The following is a 27,440-nucleotide window of genomic DNA, read 5'->3' as shown; positions in this document are numbered from 1 at the left end:
TTTCAGAACAGTCACTGTCAGAAAGAGTGGAGCCCAGACACTTGGAGGGAAACAAAAACTTTCTTCATTATTCAAGATTAAATATACCACCATAAAGAAATGTTATGCCTCTATTAGCCAACTCTCACACTTAAGAGTTCTACAGGATTTATTATCTGGTATTGCATGGCTCTGTATTAATATACATATATACAGGCACATCATGGCTGTGAGCAACGGATTTGCACAGTAAGAGAATATCTGAAAACTCTTTGAATAAAGTTCTTCTGTTGTAAATTTGAAGCCATATTAGGAGCGGTTTGGTTTGTTCAGCCTGGAGAAGAGGAAACTGAGGAGCCCTCATTGCAGTCACAACTTCCTTCTGAGAGGAAGAGGAGGGGCAGGCACTGATCTCTTTTCTGTGGTGACCAGTGATAGGACCCCAGGGAATGGCCTGAAATTGTGTCAGGGGAGGTTTAGGTTGGATATTAGGAAAAGAGAGTGGTTGGGTGCTGGAACAGGCTCCCCAGGGAAGTGGTCACAGCACCAAGCCTGACAGAGTTCAAGCATCTGGACAATAGTCTCAGGCACATGGTGTGACTCCTGGGGATGGTCCTGTGCAGGGCTAGGAGTTGGACTTGATGATCCTTGTGGGTCCCTTCCAACTCAGGATACTCTATGATTCTAGGGTACTTGAAAACAAGGGTAGTTGGAAGATTTGTTCATTTTAAGTGGTATATAATTTATGCAAATATTGTTTTCCATCCAAAATGGAATTTCAGTAGTAGTCCTGAGGCTTTAAAAATCAAATCGTACATTTGACATATTAGAAGAAATTATAGGTTCCATAATGCATAATATTATTTTTCTAATGTATCACTGGCCCATAATGAGAAACAATCTATTACATAGATTTTTGCATTCAATCTTTTTGTCAAAAACTACATAGCACATCAAAAGTTAATAGCACCAGGGAGTTCTGTGATTAATACGAAAACAAATGGTATATTTCAAAATTTCTTTTGTTCTTCATACACAATGATGAAACTGCTAGGATTTAACCTTTAAGGGTTAAAGAGTTTAATCAATGTCAATGTCTGATCTTCTGAAGGTGATAAAGAACAGTCTGTCTAGTGATACTCAACAGAACATCACTTTGTCAAGCCACAAAGCACCCAAAAGCTTGTCAAGTAAGTTAACAGAAACCTCTTTGTGGTTAGAACTCAGCTCCTTCCTGCTTGACCTATTATTTGATATTTGACCACTTGGTTGCAAGACACTTGCTCTTTCCAGCTGAAATGTCACTGGGGCATCTTGTCAGCTCCCCGACATCTCGGCCTGACATAAAATTTTACTTTTGTGTGCTACAAGGCAGAAAATGCAGGGCAATGGCCTTGTTTTAAATTCTGTCAGCATCAAAGATGGGCGTCACTCTTGGGTCCTACCAACAACAACAAAAAAGGAGTCTATTTGAAGGTCAAAACAGCCATTACTTTAAAGTCTTTCAGTTTAAACTAAATATATTAACTGCAACACTGGTTTGGGAACTGTCCTTATAAAGTATATAAACATATCATCAGAAATCCTCCCTCCACAATTGTTCTTCTTTCTTATGAAATGCACACTTGATGAAAGGGTGAGTTTTCAGTGCCTGCAGGGACCAGATTCAGTGGTTAACTTAACTTGTTCAAATAGGCAAGTGGTATCATGTAGCTTTACAAGGAGCAACCTGACCTTCTCACATTGACCAGCAGTGACATTATTGTGCAGGAAGAGAAGCAGTCACATCATTTCTGTTTTGCACAACCTGCTTAAAGTTTGCAACTAAATGCTTGTCTTCAGTTGAGCTGACAAGAGAAAAGAGGGGGCTCAGTGAACCATGGCAGGGCTGCCATGAAATGACAGGAATCATTGGCATACATTTCAAATAGCTCTCTCAATCCTATTAAAGTATTGCAGTCCTGCTTTAAAATAGACAAGTATGAAACAACTTTGATAGATAGAGACTAAAATGGCTTATTGATTTATTTTTTTTTTTAAGTCTGAGGAAAATTACCCAAAATGTGTCATTCTTTAACATTTAAAAATATACTACATAAAAAATGAACAACCGCAATATATAAAAGTTTAAACAATAACTGCTCCAGTATGCAAAAAATGAAAAGCACAGAAATGTGAACATACAAGTGCACATTTTCATAGAAATGTAAAATTTATATTAAAAAATACATACAGTTAATTACAATTCAAAGGTAACAACAAAATTACACTTTAATTGCATGATTTTACATTAATACAATTTTTCCCTTCTAAAAGACTATTGATACTAAGAATCTGAAAATCCATTTTCCATTGTTCTTCTGGGATTGGATGTGATTCCAGGCTTAAGAAACAGATTTAAGACAGAGAACTGTCTCTGTTCTGCGTAACACTGTAGGTTATGTCAGGTTCAGCTTGCAATGCCAAAAAATCTGGGACAGAACTCTGATCAGACTGAATTTCTCGCTTGGACCCACATTGAGGTCTGAACTCCCTCTTGTTTCCTGGAATAAAAAATGAAGAATAAAAAACAACAACAAAAAAAGGAGAATATACATTTACTGTTAAATACCTTTCACAAAGGTATGTATATGAAGTATCTGCAAGTGTTTGCTTCTTGTTTTAAACACTTATTTAAAATACATGGTACCTGACCACCTACAGTTATCTTTAATAAAAAGAAACAAAGGACATTATCTCAAGTATTCTGCACTAGTGTTAGAAGACAATAGCCTTCTTTATTTGAAGTGCTACAAATACTTACAGAGAACTTTTATATCCCTCCATTATAATTTCCAGGTGTTTTTTTTAATCAAATAAACAAGCTTATTCTACAGTCTCCCTGTCACTGTTATTAGAAACACACCATGCTAACCACGGAAGGTATTAAGTTACTTTTAAATATACTTTACCATCAATTGAAATCAAACACTTCATACTCCTCAAATGTTAGCCTGTTAGATGATGGTCAGAGAATATTCACTGACTGTAAGTTGATGGGAACATGATTCATATTTCAATGAGTCTCAACATTCAGTCAAACAGATATAAAGGTTAGACTAGTTAAAATTCAACACTGAAGAGCTTCCAGCACCAAAATATTAGGCATCCTACTTCGAAAGATTATGGATAATATCAGTATATCAGCATTAATAATTAAGAAAAAAAAATTCTAAAGGAAGGCATTCTATATTCCCTTAACCAAACTTAAGAAAACACGATGCCATATTGCTCTTCTGCCCTTCACCAATGCACTGTATAGTTGTGAAAATAACAATCATTTCATCAGGTCATAAAACGTGAAAACATTGCAAAGTGTAATGATGGCGAAAAAAGTTAACATACTGAATGACAGTTATATTTGAGGTTTAAAACAGTCAGCATTTAAGGAAGAGTATACATGCATATATAAACACAGATGCACATACACAGAGGCAGAAACACACATATACAGACACAAGGATTACAGTACACAAAGATATCCAGAGAGAGGCTGAAGGGTGTGTGTATATTCATATTTCACCAAATCCAGTCTCAATCATACATTTAAAGATTCCTCTTTCCTCTGTTACTATTGCTGGAGAAAAATCAGTTGTTGCCTCTAACACCTACCTCAACAGTTCTCTTTGATATGGACTCTTTTGATTTCCTGATTCACCACTAGCTATATTGCAGCTACTGTAAACAAATAGTTATGTTAGACCTTCATTAAGAACCCATACAGTAGCAAATGTAGATGACTGTTTCGAGTAGATAGTTAAAATGAGGTAGTGCCTTGGGTTTTTCTAAATGATAGAGGTAATGAGGATGAGAGAACCAGCAGGATGAGCAACTAAGATCTGTAACACTCTTTTCAGTCCTTCCGGGCTTGACTTTCTGCAGCGTGAGAACCAAAGCACAAATGAGATTTACTGCATTTGTACCAGCAGACGTGAAATGAGATCTGTGAAGGCTATCACACCAATTAACAGTTTGTTATTTGTACACTTTAATCAGCTGGCCACATGGACAAAATCCTCTCTAAAGTAAGAATAATTAATTTTTTTAATTATTAGAATATTGAAATATGCAAGTAACTTGTGATGTTCTAAAAATATTTCTGCATGTAAAAAAAATGAAATTAAAAAGATATAAGCTGCAAACAGGTCTCACCCTGGATAACAAATATTGAAGACAAATTTAAACGTATTGGTTTGTATTGCTTTCAACACCTCAATTAAACAGCATGCCACAAAGAGTAAAAAATCACGTGTTTTGACTACATTCTCATATTACTCTTTTTCAAGCTGTAGTGAGGGGATTTTTTAAGAATATGGTATCAAAATCCCAATACGGAGATAAGAAATCAGATTTCCTTTGAGAGTTGCAAAAAAACCGTATGAAACTTACTGATTGGCAGCAAGTCAATAGAGTATGTTATAGTAAAAGCTTCACTGTTAGGGAAAAAAAAGCTCTGGTTTAGTTATCCAGATCCTCTGCTGTACTTCTTACAAAGAGCAAAATGCTAGTCATTGAGTAGAAGCAAAATCAGATCTAATAGCAATGTGATTGATGTAAAAAAAAAATCTTGGCTGCTTCTCATAAGAACTATTTTGATCCAATCTCATTATATGCCCTCATGATGAATAAGAAAATACAATTTTATAGGTTAGAAGAAAAAATACTCCGAACTGTTATAACACTCATTGTTTGAACACATACCTTCACACAGGAATTTTAAAAGCAGTTATAGTTTCCCCAATAGACCTCTTTAAACATTATTGTACTTAGGCATCTTTGTAAAACATGTATTAAATTGACAAACTCAAATGACTATGCCACAGCTCTGATATTAATCCATCATATAACTATGCATTTACGTAATTTTTGAAAGAGGAATTATGTATCTTAAATAAAGTGTCTGTTCAGGCAAATCTTTAGCACAGCACTTTTATTTACCAGATAAGGTGTACATGATTCAATCTGAACTGTAACACTTCACTAGGTAAACAGATATTTAGGACATATATGCTTAGCAAAAATAAGCTTTCAAAATATTTATGTTTTGAAAGTAATTAGTCATGTCCTATGTGCATTTTTCAAAAGCCTGACTTTATAAAACACATTTTCCCAAAGACCAAAATATGAAAAGTTAGTCTATATTATGGAATAATTACTTTCTAAACCACAGTTTATTCTGATGCTTTTTAAATATATTGGCCAAAGTCCATACACAGCCTATACAGTAAGTCTTTGTACCAGATATTTCACTGGAATATACAAGGAAGTCCCCCATTTTCAGATCAAATTCTCTGCACTACACTAATAATAGCAAACTATTACACAAACAATGTAGTGCTCTTTTTTACATGGTAAAATGATCAGTTTGTTTTGATTTCAATAAGAATTTCCAAATCTTTTGTACTTTTTGCCCATGCCACCTACCACTGTCTTTCCACTTGTCTAAGAATGGAAGCAAACTTTTATTTATTTATTTTGAACCTGAGTAGATAACCCAAATGATTATTGCTTTATTTTGTGCTGCATGCTGCAAACAACATGGAAAGGTACACTGTACACTTACTATTGTGACAGCACTCCATGTTTTGCAGCAGTGTGTAAGATTGTTGCTGTCTTTAACTGATGCTTCTCTTGCTTCCAAGAAAGGCTTTCCTATTATGTGAGTTTTCCCACAGCTTTTCATTGCCTCAGATAAGCCTCTCTCTCTCTCATGTTCCCTTTCAGCTCTTAGTTTCTTTCTAGCAGGAAGGGGAGAAGAGGAGTACAACCAGAGACTAAAAAACTCATGACACCATACTAAGGCACCAGCTCATGAAGTAGTCCCCCCCACTGCCCTTTATTTTGCCAGTGCTGGTGGGAAAATAGTCCCTATCCAACCAGTTAATGTGTCAAACTTCATATTCTCTTGAGAAATGTATTCAGCCATCAGCCAAATTCCTAAACAGTGTGACTATCTGATGTAAGCCTTCAAAGTTTCATCTGAGTTGCAAGTATACTGCTGCTCTAGCAGAAAAAGGAAAAAAGTATATTTACATTCATTTTGCCAAACATTAGCATCTTCTGTCCAATCATTTGAATGCAGAAGTGTTAGGAGAAAACAGCTTAGAGAACAAGGGTTGACACATACACTGTGAAATCTTAAGGTGCTTGAATGCAATGAGGGAGAAAGTGAGACAGAACCACATTTCATCTCCCCAACTGTGCTACAGTCCACATGAACTTTGTGACAGGTCTCTGTCTCTCAGCCACACTTCACTAGCTTCTGCTGCCATTCAGCTGTCAGACAGCAACCCTTTACCATGCCCCTAACATGCTCTACAGCTTCACCCAATTAACTCGCTTTCGCTTGACATTGCAGCAAAAAGCTTCATAATAGGTGGTCAAGGTGCACGGTGTCTGCGTTGCCCTCTAACAGCTCATGCACAGCAAAATGCTAAGCTACCTTGCTTTGTGTCTGTTTGCGATGAACTCTCGCACTACAATTTAGGCATTTTGCTGTTAAGTGGGACAAGGACAGCAGATCTTTGCCAGTGGCACGTTTACATACCTTTTACCAAGACTACTTTTAATGCCGAATCCTAGTACTAATAATCGTAAACATTTTGGCAAGAAATGAAATTACGCTGATTCAGTAAAATACTTCAATCACTTTACAATTAACAAAAATATACTGCATCAGCAATTTGATTCAGGGGGAATGAGGGGAAAAAGATTTTTTTCCAATAATTTAACAACATAAAGGAGGGAAGTCTAGAAACAACACAAGTGTCTTTATGATTCAGCTTTCTTGTATTAAAAAATCTTTACACATTCAGAAGATGAATTTTTGCCATGCGTTTCTGCCAAATATGCAATTTTTGAGGAATAATATTCAGAAATATGAATCTATGTAGCTAAAAAAACAAATGAACTATTAAAAAATGGAAATCAACATTTTAAGATTCTCCTGATAGCTTATATAGAAACAAGAACATGAAACTCTCTGTTACTTTGCAGACAGGTGCCTTGAGAATACTCCAATTTGCTCACTACTTCTCTCAAGTATATCTGTATTAAATCCATAGAGTTCATCAGAAAAGATCCTTAAAAATTCAGTATGTAGGTAATAAGTACTGATGAAGCTCAAGCAATCTTTGCTAAAGAGAGTGGAACAGTCTGAATTGAACACTGGATTCTGGACACTGAAATTAGGAGAGCCACTATAGCAAATGCCTTCTGGTGGCCTTATGGGTTTCAACTACACAATTCCAACGAGGCAGGACACAAAAGACTATCCACAAAGCTCTTTCACATTCTGTTTTGCTGCTCAGATAGGTTACGTAATCTATTTGCTTTCGCAGCGTATTTACCTATGGGGACAAGTCCCCTTGCAGTTCTCTTCAAAAATCTTTCAAAGAGCATTTCTTTCCACAGAAGAAATCTGATTTTCACAAAAAGAAGCAGACATTCAGGTTGTAAAAAGTGGAAGCTCAAGAGAAGCCCAAAGCATGACGAAAGGAAAACAAAAAGGAAATACACTGATTGCAATGTGAAGCAGACACCTCTCTTGCCAGGAATTTATGGCAAGGACATAGAACCAACTTATCTTTATGAAAGGTGGTGAAAAGCAGCAAGCCACCTTGAGAGCTTGTACACCTCTGGAAGAGGCTGCTGATTCAAAAATGGTAGTTTTGCAGCAATGAAAAAAAAATGTAGTGAACACTTCACTCAGATTCCACGCAGAAAAATGGTATTTCTCAGAGTTAAAATGAAGTGAACATTATTGCAGATCTCCCCAAAAACTTGCAGGTGAACAAAAAGTTATTTTGGTTCATTGGGTTGAGAGAATATAATCTAGTGCTGTCCATAATCAGGAAGTGACAAGGGAAACGCTGATTTCAAGAACTGACAGCTTTTCCCAGCCCCTAACAGAGAGCAGATTAATGTTAGCTCTTCAGAGACAATGGACTTAGGAGCATAAAATGGATATAGACATAGTTTATGCAACCTATCTGCACCTATTTGAAAAACAGACTGATTGGAATCTGTTATCAAAAATATAAACACTTGCATTTTGAGTAAGAACACCTGCACTTGCATTAGCCTACAGGCTAATCTAAGTCTCAGTTAATCTAAATAACTGTATTAAACCAAGTAGTAGTAGTAGTAGTAGTAGTAGTAAAAAGATCCTCTAATGATAGTACAAAAAATGTCTGACCTATTCCACATGTTTAGAAGTGAACTACTACTAATGAAAATTTAATTTTCTCAAAATGAAGTTTTATTATTAAAATCATCAAGGTATTAGGAGAACTAAGGGTTCCACCCTTTTAGCACTGGCCAAGGCATGTACATTTTCTGGATAGCCCAGATTTGTAGATGTGCACACTGTAGATGTGTAGGCTGCTACCTCCCAGCCAAAATCCTGATAAGGGCTCCATCCCACTCCCCTGTAAATTAGATTATGGAAAGATTCAACAGGAAGAGGTATATCTGGCTCCCTATAGTTTAGGATAGTTTTCTAACTTTTTTTTCTTATCTAAGGCAAGGACTTTAATCCCCAGTAAAACTTAGTTGAAGTAATTTCAGGAGGGAATTACTCCCTCTCCCACAGATTACATGCAACATCTGAAGCAGTTCTGTCTTCAAGAGAGTTCTAAAGGGTAATTTTGTAACAGTAATGGTCAGGGAAAACAGTTGGCTTTCCAGCAGTAGTGCTTATAAGTATCAGTTGATATCTGAATAGCCTAGAAAAAATATTTTAGGCTAAATTTCAGTTGATGGCTAACATATAGGTCTTTCATAAATGCAAGATCCAAATTACACTAACTGGGCAAGGAATCAAGCTTATCAGTTATAAACAACTTGAGTGTGGGTGAGCTAGGTTTACTGTCTCTATTGGGTTTGGCTGAATTTATATATACAACTATACTTCAGACTAAAAATAAATTAAAAAATATAATAATTACTTCAACAGAACTTTTTATACTTCCTAGATTCCTGAGCACAGCCTCTAAGAACTGCTGTTAGCTCAGATCTAGATCATCACTTTCTGTGAGGCTGAATTTGCAGTTTGAGTGAGTCCACTAGACAAAGGAAACTAATACTTCCTGCATACCAATCATATATTATGTGAATAAACAGTAAAAAAATCCTAATTGAATTTCATCCTTTCATATATATATATATGCCAAATGTGTGTTCTGAAAGCACAGAGTTAAAAACAATAAAAACCCCCAACTAAACAAAAAAAGACACCATTACCACCATATATAACACTACAAACAAACAAATAAAAAAACTGGCTCAAAATACTGAAACCACCAACACATACAATACTCCAAACTTTCATCAGGCACGTAAAATTTTTATCAGAAGAGTCATGAAGAACATAGGAGAAGGCTTGGAGATAGATTTTTTAAGCTTTTTGGTTTGCAAAGCAAGAAAGGTGTAACACAACTTAAAAAAAATTTGAGTTTTCTAAAAAAAAAGAAAACAGGGATGTTTCAATAATTTGGCATGCCTTGTACATTCTAGAATTATTAATTAAATTCCTTCACTCAGAGCTCCTGATTAGATTTCATTCTTTTAAAAAATCTCTTATTTAAAGTGTAGTAAACTTCACTAAGTTATTAAATTAAACTAGAAATACCTAAGGCAATAGGATGTTTTGACATACACAAATTAAAATTAAAATGGAGGACTTCAAGTGTCAAGAAGCTTTGCAAAGTCCTGGTTAAGTTACAGTACATCCTCAGACTCCCAAAAGAGTACAACAGATTTAACAGACCATGTGAAAGGAAACTTGACGTCACACAAGTCTTGAAAGTCCCTGACCATAAGCATATAACCACCATACAAGCTTCTGTGATCAAAGGAGGCCCTCAATACTCAACAAAAGCTGAAAAATTAGCGAACTATTTCATTATTGGGGTTCTGGCCTTCAGAGGCTGTATGTGTCAAATCACCTGCAACACCTAGATAGGGCAAAAGGCTTTCAAAGTACTGGTGAACATACAAATTTAAGAGAGGCCAGTCTTGCAATGGTCGCTTTATGGCGACATTTACTGAGTAAACTATGGGTTTATGGGCCAATTTCAATTGAGACTCAGGTCCAAAAGTGTGGTGTCTTAGAGTAACATGACTTTAAAAGCTCTATAGCTGCCTCTCTAAAAAGAGGAATTCTTTTAGGAATTGAAGAAGTTACACCATCTGAAAAGGATGAAATGGAACCATTGCATCATCATAATGTCACTGCTTTCCTTATATCATCACATGTAGCAAGGAAACACTGCTGGTGATTAACCACACTATTCTTGCCCATATTTTCAGTAAATTTTATCATATTGTGCATTGCAAAGTTACCCTTCCTTCCATTACAAATACAAAAGCAAGGGTGAATTGACTGTCAACAAATAAAAGGATCCTTCGTTTCCAAAACCTGGCATTTCTGAAAAGAGTCAACAAAACCCCCAAATTCTTGTAAAAGGGAGAAGAAAAATTATAGTTTAAGAAACACATTTCTTTCTAAATCCCTTTCTTTAACTGAACTATTACACAAACTGAAGAAAACAAGCGTTATTTGAATAATCAAGATTATTATCATAATAACATCCTTTAGGCTGACAGTGAAGCTCTTTACCCTACTGAGTATTCATTTCACATTTTTAAAATCCATTCAATGACTAATTTATTCAACAGGCCAAGCTGCTTCGCAGAGCCCAGTCACTGCAGAAAATAGGTCCCTACTAAGATCAACTACAAAAACTATGCCTTCACTACATGTTGGTTTCACAGAATTCCATGAAAAGTTTTTATACATAGTTTAGACACAAAACCAAATAAATAAATAAACAAATGCTGGGTAAGTATCAGTCTGTCTTAAATACGTAAAACCCAATAAAAAGACACAGTAAGATGCAACTTGCTGACTGTATGCCCTTAAATCATGTCAACATTACAGGAATAATATTATGAATTAAGAAATATTATGCTTCATGCACTAACTCTGAATTTCCTGTCTTTTTATCTCCACAAGTCATACTCTCTAGTATATTTAAAAGGTTTGGGTTTTTGTCATATCTCACATTAACTTTCATACTTAAATACAAAATGCAAGAAAATGGAAGCAGGTAGACACGTGTATTTCAACAAAAAACACATTACTGCAAAAATGTCACAGAAATGAACGCAAAGGTTTTTCACAGTTGAAAAACTTGGAAATATGCACAATTATATGAGAAGGCAAGGGAAGAGAGCATGAGTAAACCACCAGAAAAACAATCTGATTTCATAAGTTCTAGAAAGGTACAAAATAAAATAGACTGCTGTGGTCTGCAGCTACCCTTCTTTAATGTTCTCACTACCTCCCTTTGACCTCAGAAGGATCCACCCTCCTCCGCGTGGACTAGTGATGTTAGTTCTGAGTAGAGTAGTTCTCAGCAGAGAAGTCTACTGTGGACTTAGGATGGAGACAATACCCAGCCTTGTGCTGCCATGACCTTACCACAGTCTGTGCCCCAGAAACAGAGACTAAGAGGAGATGGAGCATCAGAGACAGTTGTCTCCTGTGGAGGGAAGTTTGCCAGCTAGCTGGCACCGAACGTTCTCGTGCTGGGGCTATGATTGTCTTTCTGCCATCCAGAGGGAAACATTAACTTTTAAACACGAGATTTTGCTGTACAAAATTAAAGTGTGGGTTTGTTGGTTTTTTTAATGGGTGCATGTAACATTATCCATCCTACATTATAAGTAGGGGCATATGCTGTACATAGATGCAGGCTAGGTGAGAAGGAGGCAGACTCCTGCAACACTGCCCTAGATCAAACTCTTGTCGTTTGTTACCCTGTAGTAAACAAACTGTGGTATAAAGTAAACAAGAAACAACACAAAAGACAACAAAAATCTTTCCATCTGTCATCCTGAATCCACAGGTTGCATCTACATATCTTGCACTGTTTATCAAAGTTAATGCCTAAAGATCAGCACTGAATTTTCTCCTTATAAAAAATGCTTTACATACTTAGTTTGAAACAAAACCAAACAGCTGTCAAAACAAGAAAATATTTATTCACAACAGTATACCTTGTAGGATCTAAATTTAAAATGTCAAGAAAATATCAGGAAGATGACAGACTGGATTGCATGGATTCATTCGCCATTTAAGTATCTGAGCTAGACTCATTCAGGCACATGCTTTAATCCCCTCCAAAAATTTCTCAGCATATTCAGAGTCACAGAACAAACAGACGTTCCCTTTATGTTTAACCCACAGTTTAGCAGGGAATAATAGAAGCTTCCCGGCTCTCTTTCTTGAAATAACTTCTTCAAAAGGGAGAAGGAAGCACCTTCTGGCCTGAGTAAAAGTCCTTGAGTCTGGAAAGAAGTGAATTTGTCTGCCTTTGTAGAGAATATTCCTTTTCTTTTATAAAGCCAGTAAAATTGTGTCCTTGGCTCTGTTCTTTTGTAAAAACTTTTTTGCAGGGTTAAATGTCCTGGTCTGTAATACCCAGTTCTCAAAATAATAGCCTGTCTAGCACTCCCAATACTTTTATTTCTACTGCAGCATTAACAATATGTGTAATAATGTACAAAAATTTCTTTTAATTTGATGTGCTGGAAATGTCCCTTTGGCAGGTGTGGAAAGAAGGCAAAAGAAACAGGGGTGTGTGGCAAACAAAGCAAATGTACGCAGCAGGTGAAAAAACCTCATTGCATATTACCACTGCAAAGGTGTCTTAATAAGGAAAATGGCATCACATGGCTGTCTCCCAACTCACAGTTGCCCTCCACGGCAACTGGGGCCTTTCTGAAACATTCACTTTCAGGAAACCCTACATACCATTTTGCAAAGAAAACAGAAAACTGGCTTGTTCCAGTATTTCTCCTTCAAAAACTGAATAAAATAAAGTGTAGGCATTCAACTGCCTTGCTCTCTGCTAATCTTCTGCAGGCAGAGAATGAATGCATGATGATTTGTTACAGGACAAACTTAAACCTATACTTTAGACTTGCCTCCTTATCCAAATCTTTAGTTTCTCTAAATCCATTTCCAATTAGTTTCTCCTGGAGGTATAATTGTTGCACTGGCCTGCATTTAGGATAAGAGGTGAATACAGCTTTAGGTTCCAAATGTCTTGTTTTCAGTCCTGGGAACTGAGGACCCTTGTTTGTGAGCTGGTAGTTCCAGTACCTTACTAGAAACATATTTTTAATGCCATAGAAATGCAAACCACGAAGGGGAAAAAAAAAAGGAAAGGAGATTACCTTCCTGAAAAAAATGACCCCTCTTTTTTTGGACTTAGCCAATGACTTGAAAGATTTGTTTTGCGCTTAACATTGGAACAAACCTGCAGTCATTTAGGAACTTCATGGTTTCCATTAAACCACACAGCATGGACGTTTGGAATTTCATGGCAACTGTGAAGTGAGAAAGTGGATCTTGTTTTTCCAAAGTACCGACCTCTGCCCAGAGTTAACACCCACACACATTCACTCATATTCCTTAGCCAACTCATGTCATTAAGGAGACTCGAAGAACAGATCAAACAAAGAAAAAAAACAAACCAAAATAAAACAAAATCCAACGAAAAAACCAAACCAACCTCACCTAACTGTCTTTCTTAAGCACTGAAAAGTAAAACAGTACAAGTGGAAATGTAATGTTTAAATGTAGCAAACTCATTGTGTCCATTTACAGTGTTTACAGCATTAACCCTGCAATTGAAAAACTGAATTATTGGAAACCACCTAATTACCCAAACATTTACCCCTCTGCAGGTGTAAATACATGGGCCTAATAAGCCTTCCCATTGTGAAAGCAGTTACTTAAATTATATTAAAATATTAAAAACTATTTAATGAGCTTTTTTCCCCCTAAAGTAAATTGACTGTGTGCCTTAACCTGCTTCAGGCAAAGGAAGTTTCAAACATATTGGTTTTGAAACTAGCCATTATTTCCCATGTTGCAAAAATGGCAATTTTATTTCCCAACAGCAAATGAAACTGTCAGGAAAATTTAGATGCAATAAAATTGGATGGTTAAACCAACATGCTGGATTCGGAATAAAACTGAATTAAAGGAATTAAAATTAAGCATTATGTCAGTCAAACTTTATAAAAACTATTTGAAATGGTGGGGGAGAGATGTTGGGGTGGGGGTTTTTTTGCAAAAGTTAGGTTTTGGACTTGGTGAGGTCCACTCATAACAACCAATTTTATGTGCATCAACAGTGTCACATTTGAAATTTGCGCAACGAAAAATATTTTGCATAAAATGTGTTGCTTCTGGCAACATTTCTGCCTAAATAAAAAGTTGTCAGGCAGTGTGTGACTTTAGTGGTACAGAGTTTTAAAATGGTGGCTTCAGTCCAAGGCTAGCTAATAATGGCTGACATGCACTGGAATCTTGAGGCCTAAATCAACATTGTTTTCACAGCTGTAATTAAGCCACCTAATCAGAAGCACATTTTGACGGGACAGTTTCTGGAAGCCATACATTACAATTTCTTATGCCTGGAGCACAGTGGATCATGAGAGGTCCTCATTTAATTTCAGGTTAGAAAAAAAAAGGCTGTAAAATGAAAAGAGTATAAAAAAAAGCAGTGTATGGCTGTTGAAATGAAGCAGGCCTATGTGTTCATGCCTTGACCAACTCTGCATCCCACCCTCCTTCGGCTCTCTGCCGAGTCCCCAGCTCTCAAGTGGCAGCTGCACACAGTGAGATTAAGGGCTTCTGCCAAAGTCAACAGATGAGCTGGTCTGAACTGGCTCTCTGTGTGTTCTGATTGTAAATTGTGCTGGTGATGATTAGAGAACTCTAACACAGGATGTCGAGTCTTAAACTGTCCAGAGAAAATATTTTTTTTTTTTTTTAAGTTCAGGAAATTTTTTTAAAACTTCTTTTGTGGCTTGGTACATAGTGTTTTGTCTATAACTTTCAGATGATTCAAACATGAATTCACACAAATCAAGTAACTATATTATTAAAAAAATACACCATTACTTGCTCACAGCAAGATCCCCCATATGAGAATGTTTACTTAGCAGTGCTGCTGCAGAATGCAATTCTCTGACTAGTACACTCCAGCAGTCTTGTGCTTCTTCCACCTGTCAAGTGGAAGACACCCCTAAAATTCAGACTATCAACTACTTTTGTTGTGTGACTCTCACTTTGGGACATTGTCATACCTCTTACAACAGCTAAACTGTCTTGCTCTTTTTCTGAAGCATAGCTACATTAGTAACTTTAACATAAACTTTCAACCCCAGAGGCCACTGTAAAACTATCAATATGAAGGCACCAGTCACTGAGGTCTGATTACATTTGGTTCTGCACTTTAATTACATGTGGATTCTATTAACTGAGCCTTTTGCCTTATAGGCAACATTTCAATCAAATTACTGTAATTTCCAAATATGTTACAACAGTCTGACAAGTTTAAAGTTCACATACCTAGAATATTGAGTATCAAGAAATTTTTGCATAGAGAAGGAAGTATTCTTTACAAAATAGCAAATGTGATGTTGGATTACTGTAACTGGTTTTGAACACCTTGCCTTAAGTTACATAATGTGATTTATAATATCAGTTTCATATTATTATTATTTTAAACTACATGATTTATACTCTTTGGTTACAACTATTACTTGTGTAAGCAACATCACATGACCAGGTAAGCATTTGCGTTGGGGTATCTGCATTCCTTGGCTATGCAGTAAGGTTGGCAAGTGATGCCCAACTGCTTAAAATCAGGTAAGAAATGCAAATATTTCAGTAAAAACATAATTTCTGGGAGATATTACTCTTTAGTGGATTCAATCTTATAGAGACTTCAAGCTTATTAACTCCTATGAATAGTGTTTTCTATTTTTGCCCATCTGATATCTCCATACTTTCATGTCTGTGACCATCTCAATAATTGAGAAATTTTCCTTGTGGACCTGTCAGAATTTTCTTTACTTACTATCACTTTAGGAACATTCATATGTTTCACAGCACTTAAACCACACACTGGCATTTAACAGTACTGAGCAAAAGTTACTATTATTTGAGGTCCATATTTACTGAAGTCTGTCCTAGACTATTTCCAGGAAATCACATCAAGAAAGAGGGTAACAATAAAAATAACAAGTCCGATGACTTTTTGCAAGGCAAGTTAAGAATAAGCATCTCCAAATCTTTCACAAAACAAGTTTAACTGTGCGTAAGGCTAGCAAGAGGTAGTGAAAAAGCCAAGGAGAGTTTTCATCAAGGACCTATCTGCTTCTTGCAACATCTGGGAAGAATTCTTCCAGCTACATAAGAGATATGGCTCTGGCCCATGAAAGACACCCTCTGATATTTAACACAACACCGACGGAGTGAGTGCCTTTCTCCTATGCAGAAAGTGGAAAAGCAAATGTTTTCTTTCTCTCCAGTTCCATCCTCATAATTCTAACTTTAGGACAATGTATCCCTGTTAGATGCAGGTCTTAGCCTTAAAATACAGATGAATTGGTGACACAGAAACAAATTGCATGGGGGAAAAACAATGCCACTGCATCCATGCCCTGCAACACTGTGCTTGCAGCAACAAAGCCTTGGACAGCATGGATTCACATGCTTGCCATATGACTAAATATGATGACACATGTTGCCCCACAGCACCCCCAAAATAATTGCTTATGACTGTACTACTGCACAATAGAGCACTTAAAAGCTCTCAGTTCAAGGTCTACTTATTATTGCACCTCTGAATGAATGTACAAGTATAGTAATAAACTAATGTATTTGAAGAAGAATTAAAATGAATAAAAGCAGCAGAATTCAGTACTGGTAAGAATTCAGAACTGTCAAGTGTTCATTTAACAGGGAACCTTGAAGCATAGTCCATTCATAGTGTTCATATTACTGGATGCTGCTGAACAAGAAGTAGGCAGGAAGACCATTACAAAATGTTAATAGTTGTATAACAGAAAAAAAAAGACATTTTAGAAATGTAAGGAAAATTTCAGAAGAACTTGGTAAAGAAAAAAAAACAAACAGAAGTTTAAAAAAAAAATGGCAACCAGGAAACCCCCCAACCAACAGAAGAGAGATACAAGAATAGGGAACAATAGAAAAGAAAATAGAGGAGAGGAAAGGTTGAGAGGGGAGAGGAGGGGAGGGGAGGGAGGGGGGAGGCGGGGCTGGAGGGGCGGAGGGGAGGGGAGGGGGGGAGGGAGGGGAGGGGAGGGGACTGTCTAATTTTGAAACCAAACACATACTCAAGAAGTCATCACTCCCTTTCATTTAAAGTAAGAAAAAAAAATCTGTTCTATTTTAATACAGAAATTTAGCGCAGAACTTCTTCCCCAAAATCGGAACAGAACAGTACCAACTGAAATATTAAAATGTAAGTCACTCCACAAAGCTGTGATAGTTGAAGTTATTAAAAGTGTCATGCTTAATACAACTTTTACAAATATTAGGGAAAAGCTTTACAGAAACCCCAAATATACAAAATATAGCATAATCACTTTTTTCTTTTTCATAGTGTGCTGGTTTAAGAGTTAACCAGCAGGGGAAATGAACTCAACTCAAAGGAGAGATTATAAGTCAGAATAACAATTTACTAAAATAATACAGTAAGTACAATCATACAAACAAACAATTGGTCTTAACCCACAAAACCCAAATGTATAACCCAGTACCCTGGGGCATGAACAACGTGGTGTTCCTTGGGCCCCGCTTGAGTCCAAAGTAAAGGGAGAGGGGAAGAACCTGCTGGTGGGAGAGCTGTTGCAGTCTGGTCAAAAGTGGTGATTGGAGTCCAGTATAGGGTGGTGGTCCAAGTCTGTTTGAGAGCGATGAGCCGCAGTCCTTCTCTGGATCCCACAGAGTGGTTAAAAATGTTCCAAGACTCCAAGATTATATATCCTGCAGTTCAGGCAGGAATGCTCAGCACTTCCCTCAGGGCGGGGAGTTCCACAAAGGGTGTGAGGACAGGAGCATCCTCCTATCTCACAGGCCTCTTAACACCTAGTTTATAGCCTGAGGAGTCAGGCTCTATGGGCAGATGGTGTAAATGGTTCATTGATAACAGTTTCTGGGAAATGGCATGGAAGGCTATAGAATACACAGTTTTGGGTTACACCCATACCCTGATGAACTGGTCTCAGTTGTCCTAACTAGGACACATAGTGATGCCTTAAGCCCCTAATGGTTTTTTATTTTTCTAATATTTGTAAGACTTGTAAGTTTTATAAGTAGGTTTTAAAAGCAGAAACCCCTCCCTTCTTTGTCCCTTGTCCCTTTCCCTTTCTCCAGTACCCTTGTTTATACATTCCTTAACCCTCTTACCCCATTCTATGCTCCCTATATCAATCCTACTCCTGAATACAGCAGAAATGTTTAGTCTCTTGTCAAGGCAAGGCCTAGATTGTTGGCAGAACAGCATATCAGGGCCTAAACCACAGAATACGGTCAAGAATTTGGTAACTATGTACCCTTTGTGCTCTGATGAAGACAAAGATGGGATGAATAAGGGGTCCCGAAATACACCCCAGACCCATTTTAAGGGAGTGGACCCAGGGCGGACCAGAGTAAAGGCCACAGGGTGGACACATCTGGGATTGGATGGATGGTGTTATAAAATGTAACATCTCAGGCACGGCCGGCGCGCACGTCCTGTAACATCTTGCCTTGGCAAAATAAACCCTTTCTTATCTCACCCCTAATTAACTGCTCCAGAGATTTTTTTCAGCATCAAAATTTCACGGCAACAATAGCAACCTGAGACTCTCATTCTCAGGTTTTTTTGCCTTTATATTAAAATTTTAAAACACTTCCTACTAATGCTTATGCTTACATTCAGATTAAATGGCATCTAAAGGAAGAACTATTGTTCTCCCAGAGGGCCAATATATCCCTTCAACACATATAGTATCATCTTTACATGGACACTGCAGGCAGACACAAATTACTTAAAAAGCACTGCCTTGAATCACAAGCTTTGGAGAGCTAGGGAAGGCAAGGCGTTTGTTTTCATTGTAACATAACAAGCAGCTGGATAGTCCTTCATAGACAGGACTAGCAACATCTTTGCTAAAAGCTCTCTCAATCCAAACAAAAGCAAACCTTGCTGCAAGTTCTGCAGACTTCCCAATCTTAGTACACAAGTGGTCATCTTGATTTAACAACAAAAACAATCATAATAGGCAAAGGAGAAGCCCAAAATTACACTGGCCACAAGCTCAGCAGGACACATATAAACCTAATAGAAAACATCAGAGTCCAAGTTTTCATTCAATAATTATCACCTCAAGATGTTAAAACTGAAATTCAGCACTGATTAATATAGTTTCTATTCACAATAATTTCCCAGCTGTTAGAAGCAGGATAAGAAATTAATATAATTCTGTAGGAGACAACCAAAGCCACAGTCACAGCCTTTGAATATACATTTTCCAGTGTGTTTATGACATTTGCTTTAGTGACAGCTCTCTTCCTACAGATCTTCTGTTTCAAAAACAAAGACAATCCTCATTTTCTTTATGGTCCTTTGCTACACAAGACTAAAAGAAGAAAAAAGAAGAGAAGGACAACAACAGCAACCAAAAAAACTCCAAAGCTTTCTCCTTTGTCCTCTGTAAAAAAGTAAGAAAAAAATGGAGGACAAATACATCAAGTGTATGCCAGTTGCACATCCTACACAGTCTCATTCTAGAGATACTTGGCTATATGTTTATAACAGTTTACGTGTCTGGCCTCCTGCCTCTGTAAGACAAATAAATCTGTATTCAATAATTCCCCTAGAAAGAGATCTCAGATCTGAAGAATCACCTTATTAGCCTTAAACAAATCCAAGTACCTTTGTGGGCAACAATATTTTTAGACCAGAAATTATTTCTGAAATCGGATTTTAACCTTTGTAACTTTTGTGAGAAGCATTAAAATCCAAACCTCCTAATGAACATTTTGTTTATGTGAACAGCTAATAACATTCTGTTTTAACATGCTACATCCCTAAATGGTGAAATTCTTCAGACCCAAAGTTCAACTATTTACTGTACTGCCAAAACTAAAGAAATCACAATGTATACTCTTCCAGCAACAGCAGCAATGAACAGGTCCTTGTAGAAGATACAGTAGTAAAATTAATCCCTCTGTTAACTAGTATCATCCCTTTCTCTTCTGAAAAAAAATTCAGTTGACACTAATTTTATTGTTCTAATATGTTTATAGATAAATACTATTGTATTTCCCTACAGAAACTATACAGCATGAAGAGAAATGCTGGCTAAGAAACCACATCCAAATGACAAAATTTTCTTGAAAAGCAGACTTACCATTTGTAAGGTCACTTTCATGAAGACATGCTGTTTGGAGCCTGGACTTTAGAGCTGCAATGTGAAGCTGCAGAGATTTTGTTTCTCTCACTAATGTTTCAACTCTGGAAACTGCAACTTGGTAGAGTTCCATGAAACTTTGAATCATGGCCTTTAGAAAGTAAAATAAATCATCAGTGCCAGGCAAGCTATACTTAAATGCCAAAAGCATACATCCAAATTCATAGAGAAGACCTAATTTTTTTTAATTGGAGAAATGAAACAAAAGTTCTGAGCCAGGCAAAACTTCAGTCTCAGGAATTAAACAAAGGTCTAACATGGTATTCCTTCTAAAATCTGAAATATTAATAGCATTGAGGAAAAGCAAATGACTGTGCATCCCAATTAGAAGGTGCTTTGATAAACTGTTTTCAGTCATGCAGCCCTGCATTGAAGAGTTGATACTATTTTCCATTTCATTTAACTACAAGACTCAGTGTGTGTTCGATTTGTTTACAAAGAATCACTACACAATTTCAGGTAAATTTTCATGCTTTCAGAATGAGTCCTTCCACTTCATGTTAAGAAAATTAATTTGGCAGAAACAAAAGAAACATGGTAAACCTACAGACCTCTGAAGGTAAATAATCTCATTACAGTACAGCTGGGAAAATATATTGTTTTCATGCATATAGTGGAAAAATGTCCCAATCCTGTAATATTGATCAGAATGATAATACAGTTAGCAGCACAAGAGAGTACAAATGATTTGACACAACTGGTAACTTTATATCTACCCTAAATAGTCTAACACTGTTCAGATTATTGGTCTTCTTTACAACTGGTTAATCACATTTCATAAGCTCAGTTTTCCCCTTTGAAATGACCTGTAGTGAGTTCTACTGTAAGAACATATTACAGATAATATGAAATAGACTTTTGGAATATAAGACTGTGGTATAGACAAAAATAAACTTAGTACCACAAACAGGCACTCACAAAGATTTTTTACTGTTTTCCTTTCTTTATTCTCAAACACAATACTGCTTTTCAGAATAAAAGTTAACATAGCTGAAATCAATAAAGATATTTTATTGTGAAATGTAGAAAACAGCAGTGGCAAATTAACAACATCATAATTTTTCTCATCAGAAATAATATCCAAAATGTTTTAAATACTATGGTGCTAGTCCTAAAAGTGTACTCACATAGCTCTGTAAGTCTGCCACTGTCAGCTCTGATCTTACTTTTAAAATTTTTCATTCCACATTCAACATGACTAAAATGCTGCAGCTCTTCAAAAACAATACCAAGGAAGAATGTGGATATATCTCACACTCTATATAAAAATGTCTGAGAGTCTTCATATGGCAACTGCCCACATGTTAAAAATTAGACGCATGTTGAAATAGGTGTACGGACTGGGCCTGTAACTCATAAACAAGGTTTATACCATTGCATCATAACAAGCTGTGTCTCAAATCTCACAGAAAAAAAATCTTAGGTGTTCCTTTGATTACTTCACACATGATACTTAAATGTGTCACTGAACTGGAATATATAGAGATGTTTCCTCACCTTCTTCCTTTTCCCAAAGCTAGTGAAGCCGCTAACCTATACAGTGTCATCCTACAGGTACACAGCCACTCTAAGTCCATGCAGATATTTGAAATAGTGTTTTCTAATTCCTTGCTGATCTACTCAGCTATTTAATTTGTTTTCTTGTTAAATAAGTTTGAAAATTTTCAGTCTAGGAAAAATGTATTCCTGAGCTTTTATTTTCAGACACAGCAATTCTATTTTTCTAAGAGTTCTAGATTTCTTTTTAGTCCAGAAAGAAGCGACTTAGCAGCAGCTAATGATTCATTACCAATGTGGAAGGTAGCAATCATACACCCACAGGTACACACTTGTTCCAGTATATCCCAACTCCCCAGCAAAGAGCCAGGGTCAGTTTAGATTTCTCTTGCTCAGGACCAGGTTAGTGCAATCAACATTTTTGGGTCTTCCAGTGGGTGGCATGGAATCCATGATAATGAGTGTGCAGAACATTTATTCTAAATGACATGGAGAAAGGTAAATACATTGGGTTTTCAGATGTGCCATTGGAAGGCACGAATGATTTTACATAACTCATGTCGGTCATGAATTGAGTGACCTATCTGCTTTATGTCATACAAAAGTTCCACTTATTAGAAAGCTGGATACACGGGGAATGGGCAGAGAACCTGGCCACTTGCAAATTACAAGATGTCACCTAAGGACTAAATGCATCTCTAAAGGAGTTCAGAACTTTAACTTAGATCCCTATTTGAATACTACAGACAAAAAAAAAAATCTGCATCTCTGAAAACTGTTCCATGAAAATCAGTTGACAGAATCTCCTGGAATGCAAACCTAGTTCTGTAGAAGTTTTTTCCTTTCCTGCTATGGAATGTTTTCTTTTGGTTTTAAGTATACGTACAAATAAGATGCATGTATAGCTTTTAAGTATACACAACAATAAGATGCTTCAGCAACCCTCCTGATTAATTTTTATAACATAAAATTTGACATTCATACACATCTGCAAGATCTGCATTTTAGTGAGCACTTCTGCTTTTGAACGTGTTCACAATACTATGACATGCAAACAGGGAACAGAACATAAAACAATAAAAAATAGTCTTCAGTTACAAATGAAAATATTTCAAAAATAGACACCAGAAAATTAATTCTGTTCAGAAAGGCCAGAGGTAGTGATCCCCACACATTATAGGAACCAGTATTATTGCAACTCAGACTACTTCAAAAGTTAAACATTTTCAGACAGACAAGTATTATAGGAAAGTTAGTGGGGAGAAGACTTAACCAAGGAGGCCACAAAACCAGTGGAGTTGAAGAATACTAATTTTGAACATTACTGGCTTTAAGTGCCCCTGTTTGTGCAAGGGCAGATGCCCAACAAGGGCAGATGACCTCCAGAGGTTCCTTTCAATTTCAGCATAATTCAGTGATTAAAAGTCATCCTAAGGATAGAACATGATGCAAGTTAATAGCTGAAATTTACATAGGACTGTCAACTTTAAGACCACAAATTGTAAGCAATTACTCCACGTTAATCAAAGACAAAAAGAGGAAAACAATCAGATGCTAAGTGATTTTTTCCTGTAACCTCTTTCCTTTCCTTTTACTCCACACAATGTTTTATTTTATAGAGAATATCACTAGTATTTAACATTCTACATCAAGTGCTACTGATATGGCAGAAGCAAATGGTAGGAGTGTCTTCATGCCAAAAGTGTTTTTAATGTGAGAGGAGACCCATGCTCCAACACTAAAACAAGGCACAGGCAACTTCATGAAAACAGATGCGTGACTTTACACATAACTGGTTGCAACTCACAGGCTAAAAATATATTCATAACATTGACATGGAAAAAAGATGCTTTTATGATGAAGATGCTGGACTAGACACAGAATTTGCAAGAATGCCCAAGTTCCATTTTCAAATCTAACTGTTAATAGACAAATTATTTTAAGTCTAAGTACTTCTAAGGATCATCTTTCTTTACAGCTATTTAAACATTGAAAACAGTATCTTCATCTAGAAAATCCCTAAAAGCACTCTAACCGTCTTTAGAGCACAAAGTAAATCAGAAAATTTTGAAAAAATCAGTTAAGCGCTATTCATATCATAAAGGAAGAAAGTATTTTAAATTCTAGATCTTTATTCAATTAGAAAAAGGGTCTCTGAATATTCTGAGTGGAAAAAGGCCCTTACAACCTGTTCAAAGATGTCTCATCTGTAATATGAGGACTACATAAAAATTTTTTGGCTTAGGTTACATGTTGGTAAAGCTGAGAAACCAAAATTGGGAGTAAAAACAAAACAAAGTGGATGCTGTTTACAAACTACAGATCAACAAAGTAGCGATATTGAAGCTATGCTTTCTTCGTCCAGATTAATCTTTAAAAGGACTGAGAACACTTAAGCTTAGGACAGTTCTCCAGGGGACATTAAAACTAATTTTTTCTAACGTTCCTTCCGTGTACTTTTGAATAACCAATCATTGCCTAGTCCTGTACACCATTTCTAAAACCAGTAATTTTCAGGAGCACAGTGCTGTAGATGCTGTAAAACAGCTTTTGTGTGTATTACTGGCTCTAAATTTACAAGACTGAAAGACTCCAGTCTCCACAGGTATTTTATTGAAATGGAAAAATGGCTAATACTGACAAATTACATAACAATCTTAAAGAAATTGGAAACATGAAAAGAAGATAAATCTTTTAAAAAATTAATTTATGAAATTCAAAGGTTATTCAAACATCAGCTGTTCTCAATGAAGTTATAGTAGAAACATATGACAAGAAATACATAGATTGGCATATGCAAATTAGCAAACCTCTCATCAATGTTTTAATGTATTTATTACACATTATAAAAATGGCCTTTCAAATTCCAAATTAAAAGAATGTAGATGTTGTCCTCCGTGTCTCACTATGGAGAACACAGTTAAAAATGAAATTATTTGGATTATGAGTTACAAGTGGTAGAGAATAAAAATTTCCATTTAAAGTTTTAGACTCCTCCAAAGTTACAAATAAAATACCAAGTTATTAAGAATCAGTTTCTTTATTTTTATATCCATAACTTCAACTCAGGATCTTCTTGGGCCTGCTGTTATCACAGAACCACAGCTTGTCTTTGGAAGGAACAAAACTAGAGGAAGGATACGCTATGTTGAAATGATGCTTATCAAGAGGTGTCAAAAAGACTTACATCCTGACAATATAAACATTGACTTTGTAGCATCCGATGCAGCAGTCAGAATAACAAGACCATCTACTTTACAAAAAAAAAACCAAAAAAGTACAAAAAAGTTGAAATTCACATTTGACTGTTTGGTTCTCCCTTTAGGAAATTCTTCAACTAAAAACAGTGTTAGCAGGTAGTAAAATACCCCAGGTCTACATATACAAAAGATAAAAAAGAATGAGAGAAGGAATAACAAATGGACTTCAGACAAATAAAAGATTAACTCTAGCACAGCAAACTGCTTACATGTGAATCTGAAAAGACTGAGAATTTCATTTATGGTACAGAATTTGGCTGGAGTTCTGCATACCTGTCATTAATGCCTTGCTTCAAACTGACATAAATAAGGTTCGTTAAAATGAGTCCAGAAAACAAAATATACATCAATGAGTTTTTGTTTTCAGAAATAAGATTTCAGGATACTTATAGATTTAAGAGAGGTATGTTTGAAGAAGAAAGGATAAAATTAATTTCCCCCATACATTTTAGCATTTGAAAATCCACCTTGGTTGCCTTGAGCCATAGTCCAAAATGTCTAGTGGCATCAGTGGAGGATACAAATACAGCAGCTTCTCAGGCATCAGGAAAAAACCTCAAGGGAAACAGCATTCAGCAAAATTGCACTTTTGCAGCTGTTTGGCCCTTCTTTAATGATCTATTCTCCTTGTATTTCATTTCAACACTAAACATTTTGTTCAATTCCATTCAAGTGTGGCATGAACAATTTAAATGTGCCAAAAAGCAGGTCAGTTTTCTTACAACTTTTTTTTTCCCCAACAAAAGCTAACTCAGTGCCACACACAGTGCCCAATTCTATCCCCTTCACTTCAATAACAATTACTTTACCCTGTAGGTCTCAGAGGACAGCCCAAGGGAGTGAAGCTCTAAATAAAAATCTAGATTCTCTGCAAGAGGTAATGACATGACTTCCTACAAGAAAACTGAAAAGGGAGCATTGAACTTGACAGCAATGGAAGGGAAAGTGCTTCTACTGGAAACCACAGCAAATGGGCATAACAATAATTGCCATGAAAATTGTTACAAAGCGTAAGATTTTCAAAAATCATATCAATCTTTCAGAAAATGATAAATTAAGACAAATGTATTTGTAGGTATGATGAGGTAGAAAAGCATCCTTAGAATTTCATAGCAAAGGACCTACCTGCAGCCTTGACTACTCAGAAATATCTGTGGACTATGCAAGAAAATTACCATGTAACAAAATTAGGTTTTTTAGGCCAATAATGTTTACATGCAAAGACCATTCTCCCTGTCATTTGCACTAAGTCAAGCAAAGTTATATATAAAATGTAAAGGAGAATCAATCACTGCCCTGAAGAACTTCTAGTTTAAGCTACAGCTAGGGAGAAAATGTTACCACTACATTGTACCTCTTCCTATCTTCTTACACAATTTTGGTACAAAAAGAGCATTTCAGTTTGTCAGGGAGGGAATTTTTCAAGCAAATGATTTTAGTGAGAAAGAAGTTTCGGGCTGGTACCCTTCCTACAACTTCTGTTGCAGTGTACATTCTAGGCAGGGATGAAACAAAGAGAGACGGATAGTCACTGAAAATACTATAAAGTCCACATTAAAGTGCCTCAACTGTGAGCATGAAAATCTGCTTAGTGTGAGCATAATATATTACCACTGATGAGAGGAACCAAACAGCAGCAGTCACTACAGAAAAGTCAGGATGTACTTTTATTATAAAATATGACAGTGCCCCATCACACGTTCAGTCTTAAGGAGAAAGAAGAGAGTAAAACTTCTCATCAAAATTCAGATGAAATGTCAAGTGAAAGTACAAGTTGTCTGAATCTTGATGATGTTGCTTTTGGCCTACTGAAGCGACATCTTGGAACCAGAAAAGATGTACAAAAGTTGAAGTACAGGATTCTGTTTTCCACAACCAAATTCATGGAAGTAAAATAAATTTTAAAAAGCATACTCTTTCCTATTTTCAGGAACTCTTACATATGGATAAGATATCCTATATAAGCAAAACAATTTTTATAAATAAATGCCACCTAAACACTAAGTCTAAAATCTATTGACTAGTTATAGATGCATGTGTAGGAGAACAATATAAGGAGGGGAGAGAAGCAGGCATTAATCTATCAAGTTACTAAGTAGAAAAATCTGAAGCAACTTCACGTGGAAGGTAAATGTGAAATCTGAAAAACTTTTCTGTTCTTTGAAATGCTGTCTACAAACTACCCAACCTAAGTAACTAACTCAACTATTTGCCAACATTGTAGCTTACTCAAAATTAAAACAGTGGTTTTTCATTGGTTTTAAAGAGTGCTCTGTTAACTAAGACCACTTTCAATTACTCTTAGCAAAGAAATAG

The 27,440-nt window shown here is 36.2% G+C and overlaps 1 protein-coding gene across 1 annotated transcript in view; it reads right to left on the bottom strand.

The window, feature by feature from the left end:
• Positions 1–1,990: 1,990 nt before the first annotated feature.
• The window catches only part of LOC113991287 (coiled-coil domain-containing protein 171-like), a gene marked incomplete at its 5' end in the record, with an annotated part of 120,384 nt that continues 94,934 nt past the window's right edge, over positions 1,991–27,440 (bottom strand). The window contains 2 exons of the mRNA XM_039387246.1: positions 1,991–2,522; positions 20,308–20,458. Coding sequence (XP_039243180.1) covers positions 2,377–2,522; positions 20,308–20,458 — 297 coding nt within the window. The remainder of the gene's footprint in view (positions 2,523–20,307; positions 20,459–27,440) is intronic.

Source organism: Pipra filicauda, unplaced genomic scaffold, assembly GCF_003945595.2.
Source record: "Pipra filicauda isolate LSUMZ 115617 unplaced genomic scaffold, ASM394559v2 scaffold546_size326836_pilon, whole genome shotgun sequence".
Classification (NCBI taxonomy): domain Eukaryota; kingdom Metazoa; phylum Chordata; class Aves; order Passeriformes; family Pipridae; genus Pipra; species Pipra filicauda.
The sequence above is the reverse complement of the archived record's forward strand: the minus strand, read 5'-3'. Positions and strand labels throughout refer to the sequence as shown.